The sequence below is a fragment of the Coffea eugenioides genome, chromosome 2, assembly GCF_003713205.1.
Source record: "Coffea eugenioides isolate CCC68of chromosome 2, Ceug_1.0, whole genome shotgun sequence".
Taxonomy (NCBI): domain Eukaryota; kingdom Viridiplantae; phylum Streptophyta; class Magnoliopsida; order Gentianales; family Rubiaceae; genus Coffea; species Coffea eugenioides.
The window spans coordinates 39163951-39173858 of NC_040036.1; the positions used below are offsets into that span (position 1 = coordinate 39163951).

The window sequence follows — 9908 nt, forward strand, 5'->3', positions numbered from 1 at the left end:
ATTGTATAGGTCTCAAAATTTTGAGCTTATTGTACTCCCAATTGGCTAATGTGTTTGGACACGTTTTCACTTTTTCGCTAAACAAGCTTATGAGAAAATATTTGTTTATTTATCTATATTTTTATTTTATTTATTTTTAAAATGAGACACTTTAGAAATATAACGAAACTATAAAACCATGTACTTAGGTCTGAAAAGGCTAGAAAATATTATTCGTGGCAAAAATCCAAATAAATAATTAATTGAGCCAAAATTAGGGGTTTTTAAAAATAATAATTTTACGAGTCCTCACGTGAATTGAGTATTAATTCCTCCATTAACCTTTCTTAATCTATTATTGATCGTTCTTAATTCTCCAATATTAATACATTCCCGATTCAAATATAGCCTAGAAAAACGTGCACCCGTCGTTCCGGACTAAACAAATTTTCGAAAAGCGAATTTTTCAACAAAACGCTTTAAAAATATAAAGAGGCGTCATTCCATATAAATGGATTTAAAATGGTCGAAATAAATAATTCGAAAAAAATGAGTGAATAATCATTTAAATATTCCAGTAATATTCTATAAAAATAAGAAAATTTTCGGGTCCTCACATCCTCCCCTTCTTGAAAGGAATTTCGTCCTCGAAATTCATACTTAGAACAATATCATTCCCTTCATGGTTAAGCCTATCAGATCAATCATTGACTTACATTTTCCAACTCACTCCAAATCATGAGTTGATTACTTTCTTCCGGGAAGATTTTAACTTTCAGAAGGCATATACAATCACCTCATCATATATTATTAATATACATTCTAAACCATCCTTTGAACCATCTGTATAAATCACAAAATCACCTCATCCGCTCGGTAAAGCCAACACAAGTGCACTGGTTAAACGATTTTCACCTTCAAATTCTTCCTCACATTTAGAATCTCAAATAACTTGCCAAGTCTCGTATCCTTAGAAGTCCCTGATCAAACCAAGGTAATATTCGACTACCTCTAAGAACTCCAAATTTCGGTAGGATTTTCTAGTCATTTCCTCTTAAACAGCTTCCACTTAAGCTGAGTTAACAACAATTTCTTCCTTAGATATTATATAACTTAGAAAGGCTATTTCTTCCCATCGAACTCACATTTATTGGACTTAACAAAAGTTAGCGTTCTCTCGGGGTTTGTAAAACTACCATCAGGTATTTTTTCATGATCTTCTCAAACTTTAGGGTATATCAATACATCATCAATAAATGCCATCACAGATTAATCCTATTACGATTTAAAACCTTGATGCATTAATGCAATAATTGCTGCTAATACATTAGTCAACCCAATTGGCATAACTGAAAATTCAAGCATCCCCATCTTGAATTGGAAGTGGTTAAGCACATCAGTTTCTAGGATTCCCGGTTGGTAGTAACTCTACTTTAAATCCCTTATTCGCTGCTCTTGACCCTTGATTATAATTCTCGTTTATGTGAGGCTATGGAGTATTTGTTCTTAATAGTCTCATCGTTCAAATCTCAATAATCTATGTATATATAGCCTCAAGCGTCCATTCCAAATATAACATCCGGTCCCTAATCGTTAGGCTCATTCAAGCCATCAAATATTTCCTTTCACTCACCCAAATCTCACAACTTTTAATATCTCAAATTGGCGATTAAACATTGGATCCCATCTTCAACCCTAAGTTCTCGACTTTTTTTTTTTCTTCCCAGAATTCAGCCAATTTAGTTTGGAATTCCAACTCCTTGTGAAGAATTTCTATTTCTATACGCATCTCTTCCAAACTTTTCATTCATCCATTTTCTTAATCCTGACTGTTAGCCTATCAACAGCTCAAGCATCTAAATAAGTAGCAAATCAGAATTTGAAACTCAACTATCCACAACCTGTAAATTCTCACGCATCTAAGTCATCCAGGTATATTTACTCTTCCCTCTCCTCGAATGATACTTAAGAAAATCCACACACACGACTAAAGTAATACCTCTTGATATAATGATATGTACTTCCATTCTAAGGTCTTACTCCCGTGTGTAGTGAAACCATAAATTACACGCCATATGAAACAAGTTCCGAATCCTAACAAAAAAAACTGTTACGCACTAGCAGGACCAAAATCCCTTTCCTCAAAATTTTGTCTAAATCAAACCAATCATGACTTACAAGATAAGGTCAAGACTTTTGATGTATTTTGAATGTATCTGTGGCAAAATGCGATTCAAAATTTTCAAAATTAGAGTTAAAGATACAAATTTTTCTTCACGACCCAAAACTAAATTTTCTTAGTAAGAGATTTCAAATAATGTTTAACCACAATCATCAATACATATTTAAAATCTCTCAAATAGATTTAAGAATATTAATCATGCAACTTAATGCATGATTTTTAAAACATATACATAATAATCATAACATATACATGGAGGGTGTTCCAACACTTTTTCTCAAAGTTTCGAGTTAAATCTATGTTCGAGTAAGGCGTATATTTTAGAAAATATCTTTAAGAAAGATAGGTAAACATGTAGGTTCATATTCGCATAACCTGTGATCCAATACCTTTACCACCCTTTTATCCAACCAAGAGTTAACTCTACTGGTACATAAAATCCGATCATTTCTAATATCTGATTCATAACAAATAGGCATTCATGTTCCTAAGAAAGATTCAAACTTGAACTCTATCTGATTTCGAGTATCAAACGAGTTCAAAATGTGTATACATATATATATATATATATATATATATAAATTTTGTGAAAAGTAAAACAAGTGAATCTGGGTATAGTATTAGTCAAGTAAAATTGAAAGCGCTTTTGTTCAAGTAGAACAAATTGGTAATGAGTTCAAGTCATCTCACCAAACCCACGAAATACTTTTGGAGTTCAAACTTTCACAAAAGTTGAAATATGGCCATAGGACCAATCATAATATACGTATAAAGCAGCTATTAAAATTTCACACAGGAAAATCTCACTAAGTTCCCAACTAGGTTAATCCATTATACACTGGTAGATCTAATCTTCTGGTTTATTCTCGATTCATATTCAGTACTAGGATCTCATTAAATTATATAAATCCATCAATTTTTTTCTCATGAGTACAGGGTTGTCTAAGCCCTCGGCCAAGACCCCTTTTTCCTATTCCTGCTACCATACTTAATAAGAGTCTATAAGCGCAAGAAAAGGAATAATTAATCATAAAAGAACTTAATGCATATACAAGTTGCAAAAATATTTAGAATCAAGACATGATTCTTTACATGTATCGAAGGTTATAGTACGAGTTAAGAAGTCACAAAACAAGCCCAATATGTCAAATACTGTATATAGGCAATTAAGGGTCACAAAATGTAGAAGTATATGCAAGCGGGATACAAAAGGTCTCACGGCGTGCACCACCCTTCCTAAGTCCTTAATTAAACCAATGGGTCCGAATATCACTAATTCCAATCAGATCACATGCCTTTACGAAATTAGATCCAATCAAACCATAACACAAGCGGAAACCAAAGGTTATCCATTCGAAATTCAAAATCTTTAATAAGCAAGCCACCAACCAGAGCACCATCATCTCCAAGAATAACTAGTCTTAGGGTTTTATAGTTAAAGCCTCAAGCTCCAAGTTCAAACCCAAGAAATAAGTACAACTTGCTAACTTACGTGTCAAATGGAAACCAAGTCAATTCACACTAACTGCGTGTTCTTGAATGCGGTTACTCTATATCTCAAAGTTCCCTCAATCCGTACACCTAAAGATAGGCTCACCCTTCTTGAAAACCAAGAATTTTAAAAGATAAGAAGAGTATTTAAAGCAACAAAAATCTTATCAAGTTCAAGATTTTCATTATAAAAACATAAGTTCGCTGTTCTTCTGAAAATTCAAGATATTTTTATTTTTATTATTATTTATTTTTTTTAAACCATAGATGAATTCAAGTGTGAAAATACACCAGTATACAATCAAGGGGGAAAATCTAGTTTAGAAAATTTTAACCTTGTATCAGCCCATCACATACAAAATTTCAACAAACTCATCAGTTATTCACAAATTTTTAAATTGAAATTCAAGTAAAATTCACATATTTACCAAAATCAAAGAATTACACATACTTAAAGCATATATATATTATTTCCAATCATCATTTGAAAATAAAACTAGTACATCCTCATTTTTCCTTTAGAATTTCAAAGCATAAATTCTCTAGGAGGTAAATGAGCAGGAAAATGCATTTTATTCCTTTGAAACTCTTTCATCTGGGTTCACAATCACGATACATGGAGTTTGACCATCAAATCTCGGTCTCTTATCCGCTTTAGCCAGCACTAATAATTGTCTCACTTCTTTCCACACTTACAAGTATAATAATAATTCAATTCGTCCAATCTTTCACTACTAATCTCTCATTCCATATTTTCCTTCAATATAACATCAGCTAATTCCTCAATTTTTATTTCTACAAGTCCCAAGTAAGAAACTCTCAAGTAACCAATTTCTTTAACCCGTAGGATACAATAGACCCTCTAGTTCACATAATATTCAAATTAATCCCACAGTCAGGCATCCTAAACTTTAAGCCTAGGATACACTACAAGATCTAAAGCCTATACTCTGATACCAACTGTGACGCCCCTACTTCTCCCTAAGGCGAACCAAAGGGTATCCGCGGAACGCCTGCCTAGCTCTCGCCAGGACTCAAGCAATTCCATTCAACTTATAGCCGGACCACACAATACAAGCCAATAACTTAGATACAATAAATGCGAAAGCGTTCAAGTTTAAAAAGTCATCCGATATCCAACCCGCACATCGGGTGTTCAACAACCATCATATATCCCAAATATACATCATGCTCCAAAAGTTACATTCGGATTCCAAAATACAACCCAAAAGCCAAGACAAAGTCAAAAGTAATAGAAACCCTAAACAAAAGCGTAGCAGGAAGGTTTCTTCGATACCTCGCCAAGTTCAATCCTGTTAAGGAAAACAAATTTACAGGGTGAGCAAAACGCTCGTGAGGCCAAGAACACACATGCAGACACATAGTTCAGATAACAAGCCCAAATACAATTCAGGTAATAGCTTGCAAGTAATTAATAACGCCGACAAAATGTAACCAGAAACAATCACTACAAGAAAAATTATATTTGGAGGCGCAACAAAATGATGCAATAGGAAACTTTTAGAGGCACTTAGACTATTGAGGCGCACACATCAAATGTCTACTAAACTACCCGTTTGGAAAAGGTTGGAGGCGTTTTTTAACGTCATGTTTAATGAATTTGATGCATTCACAATTGCCATGATAGAAATTGCAAATAGGCACACACCAATGCCTCTAAAGATGCCCTATAAAGGCACTTTACTTGGTATCATTTTTGCCCTTTTTAGGACACTTTTACGTGTTGCCAAAAAGTAATTGTCTAGGCACAATGAAGTGCATTATATACATTAATGGAGGCAGTTTATAGTGTAGTGTTTACCTGTCTTTCAAGGCATTTTCTACCATTGTAAAAAGGAATCTCCAAACACTCAAAAAGTGTCACGATATGTGGTTTTACTAGGTGCATTAGTTTCAATGTAGGCATTGGCAAGTGCCTCAATAGATGTCTTTTTTTTGTGCAATTTTCATCTAAATTTTCTACTCTAATCTCCTAATACAATACGCCAAACACATAATATGCAATTGTAAGACAACCACTATGCCAAAGAATATAAATCTGCTTGAAAGTAAAAAATTGGTGACATCCTAAATAAAGCAAAAAGTTCCACAAATCTGAAGTTAATTCAAAAACTAGCATTAATACTTCTTTAAACAAAAGGCTGTCATCCAACTCTTGCAATAGAATCCAGCAACATTCTCAAGAACACAAAATATCCCACAAATTTGAAGTTAACTCAAAAACTAGTATTGCTTCTCTAAACAAAAGGCTGCTGTCCAACTCTTGCTTCTCCAAACAAAAGGCTACTGTCAATCCTCATGAACCTTCACCTATAAAATTAGTAGATTAAGTAAGAACACCACTTCATTATCCATCCAACTTACAAATATTTGTAAAGAAAAAAACTTGAACAATCTTGTGTCAAATTATACCAATTTCAGTGGCCAAGCAATCGGTGCACCAAGTGCATCTTCAATTGTTTGCAATAGCCCATAAGGCCTAATCAATTGTTCATTGCGTTCCATCACGATTTGTACTAGTATTTCACACCAACATGGTCCTAATGGTTGTCCACCAACAACTTTAGAAGGATCAATTCCTTGGAGACGACCAATAGCTAGACATTTTGTTGGATCAAACAAGCTGAAAATATCCACCCAATCACCTTCCTACAAGATAATTTGAAGTCATAGAATTGAATTAGGTAGATTTATTTTTTAAAAAAATTTGGTAGAGTTTCCCCTGCATTTTGAGCATTTCTCCAATTTTCAGCAATAAAACTTAATAACCATGACTTTACTAAGTTGAAATTACCATGTTTTACTATTCAATATAACCAAACAAAGTAGCAGTTTAATGAATCAACAAGTTTCAAACAACAAAAGTGAGTATCCTCATATGGTATAATCACAATAAATTCTTGAAAAATAATCATGAATATACCTGAAGAGAACGAGCACCCATAGGAGATTTTGAAACATGATTAGAGGACGTTGAATTTATCGAGCCACCAGTTTTTGAGCCACTATTTTGCTGCTGACACACCATTGCTTTGAGCTCTGCAAGTTCTTTGGCTTGGTCTTTCAGCTGCTGATCTTGCTCAGCAAATTTATCTTCCATCTTAGAAATTGCTGCCTTTTGCTCCATAACGATACGCTGACAAGTGCTGCGACTAGGTACGTTACCCCATTTGTCTGATGGTGTCACACCTAGACCATACATGCGCACACGCCCATTGTTATCTTCCCCAAATACTTGGGCAAATGCATCATTACGACCAACATCATCATTAGAACCAGGGGGAAGTTGGCTAATTTTTTCCTTCAAAGCTTGCTATATTTAAAATCCAGAAAAAATTCAATATTACTAAAGTCGATTATCTTACATTAATGAAGATAAAATCAGTCCTAAGTTAGTAGACAATTTAAGTCATTTAGAGTACTAATTTCATCAACCAATTAATAACTTACTAATGTAGCTGCAACGTCATCATTTCCCGGGTTTCCGTTTGAGTCAGTATAACAGTGTTCGAACATATCAACTCGTGATGGGAGATGACCTAATTTTTTCATCTATAGAAAATGAAGTCTTTATAAGACCACTAGGTGATACAAGAAAAAACTAAATGAAACTAAAAGGTTTAAAAGATTTACCAATTTCTTTCGAATTTGAGCATACGATTTCTTCCCTGTCTTATGATTCATTGTTTTCTTAGCCCGACTCATCTTATTCTTCTCGCTGGTATTCTGAAATTATAGAAAAATAGTGAAAACTTATAATCTCAACATAATGCTTGATATTTAATAGTTAAAACAGTTATACCTTTGTTTCCTCTAAGCTCCAGTAAGCCAGAAGATTTCTCCACTGATCTTTCAAGATCCGCTGATCCCTATTGTTAATTTGACTCTCAATGGATTCATTTGGATTGTAATATTTTGCCTTTAAAGCTGATTTCCAATTTCTCCATTTTTTGCCGATTGATTTCAAAGTCCAAAAATCTACACCTGGAGAAAGACGAAATTTTTCCTACAATAACACCTCAAATAGTTAGATCCATATTTTTGTCATATAAAGGGTACAGCTGTATATTTGCATCAAGCAAAATGTGCATTACCTTCACCAATACAAGCATGTCTTGCTTCTTATCATTTGTCATTTCACGCCAATCTGTCACGTCTAGAGGAGCATACTTTCCATTTCTTGCTATTGTTCCTAAGAACTCAGTAAATTTGGACTTGTTCTTGCCAACAGGCTCACCATCCTTATCAAATCTAACTTTGTACCGATGACAACTACTAGGTTTACCCCATATTTCTGTCATATATGTTGGCCCTCTAGTTTTTCTTTGTGAATTTTCATCTGCATTTTCTTCATCTATAACCATGAAATATGACACCGGTGAATTTCATTACCAAAAGAAACTAGTAGAACTAAAAGTTTTGAAACTGAATCTCAAGAATGAAAATCAGAACTGGGCATGACTTATTAGAGATGTACCTGTAGAGTTAGGCTCCTCAATGTGAATCTGATTTTCAGCTATATCCTCGTGTTGATCAACAAGTGTATTTCCAGTAATCTTCTGTCTTTTAGTCCTTGCCATTCCTACAAATAAAACATTTAACAAATAAAAGAACACAAATACAAAAAGGATAGCAAAATCTCAAACGGATATGATAATAGAAAGGCTACAACTAGACTGAAAATTTTCATCTACTAACAAATCAATTTTAAAGTGCAAGTAAGTAAGTTAAAACAGAAATTTTAAAATAGACAAATGCAAAGACACAACAAGGTTAATCTGAATTTGCATCTACAAAAAAATGCATGTGAAATTGCAACCACGTTTATAGTTACAACTTTTACAGTTTTAATAGCAAAAACCAAACATTTCAACAATTCAGGCTAGTGGAGTATTTCATCTCCATCATCTTCTCGAACCCATCGAATGTCTTCATTCTCATTGTCCATTTGAGTTGTTGAGGTAATTGTGCTCTGCAAATACATCTCAATATCACATACGGGGTCCATCATAAACTCATTCCTAGGAGATGTAGCAACAACAACACTCCAGCCTTCAGCTAAAGGGTCTTCAACATAAAAAACTTGTGAAACTTGGGTTGCTATCACATATGGCTCAGGGTGAGGCTTTACATTCTTGAAGTTGGCCAATGTGAATCCATCCTCATCTTGCTTTAATCTTTTGCCTTTTGATATCCAATCACATTCAAATAAGGTGACAGTTCGGCCTTCAGTGTAATTTAACTCAAGGATATTCGTCAAAATACCATAGTAAGCCAAGTCACTTAAAATTGGATTATTATCTTTAGTACTCGAAAAGCTTGATGTTGTTGCATTGACAAGAACCCCACTATTCTGAGTTTTCCTCTGAGATTCTAATTGTCTTGTATGGAAGCGAAAGCCATTGACAAGAATCTTTTGATATGTTCTCCCCACATTATTTGGACCCCTAGCCAGAAGTTTCAAATCTTTGGAGATGTCAACACCATCAGCCACTTGAATCTGTTTAACCTATTATATACAAAATGTAACAATGACAAATTTCTTCTTTTATGCATAAAAAAAAAGATAATAGAACCTGTAAGATTGTTGAGCTTACATGGTCCGAAAACCAATCTGCAAAGTTCTCACAATGAATACGCTCAATGACATGTTTTCCAGCACATGGATTTTGCTCCTTCACCATTTTATGGTGTTGGCTGCATATAGAAACTCACTAAGTATTTAACATATATAATTTTTTGAATTGAAAGGAATTTACTTACTCAACATATGGCTTGATGTGGTCGCAATTAAATAGCACATATTGATGTGCTTTTCTCAAAATTTCATTGCTGAAATTTGTTGGAGTTCCTTTTCCTAATGGACGACATGAACTGGAAAATACATCGAAGCCTTCACTTGAGGTGTTGCCCACATCATCATTTCTACTTGTCCGATTAAACTTCGTTTCAACATAATCAGCTAGGTATAAGGAACAAAAATTCAAACATTCCTCAGCTAAATACCCTTCAGCAATACAGCCTTCTGGTCGACTTCTATTTCGGACGTAGGATTTCAAAGTTCCTAAATACCTTGACAAGGCAAGTTTTAATTCAGGTTTAGAATATTGAGATGAAGTTAATGATAAAAAATGTCTAAAATTTTCAAAATACTTCACTTAAATATTTCATGAGTACCTTTCTATAGGATACATCCACCGGTAATGGACAGGCCCTCCTATTTTCGCTTCGCTAA

The 9908-nt window shown here is 34.0% G+C and overlaps 1 protein-coding gene across 1 annotated transcript; it reads right to left on the reverse strand.

Annotated features, from left to right (window-relative positions):
- Window positions 1-5962: 5962 nt before the first annotated feature.
- On the reverse strand, window positions 5963-8253 carry LOC113759688. The gene is made up of 8 exons (XM_027302264.1): window positions 8151-8253; window positions 7768-8027; window positions 7476-7679; window positions 7307-7399; window positions 7124-7225; window positions 6597-6986; window positions 6086-6322; window positions 5963-5983 (listed from the first exon to the last, which is right to left on the reverse strand). Exons 1-8 carry the CDS (start codon window positions 8251-8253, stop codon window positions 5963-5965), a joined length of 1410 nt encoding a protein of 469 aa, XP_027158065.1.
- Between the last annotated feature and the right edge of the window lie 1655 nt (window positions 8254-9908).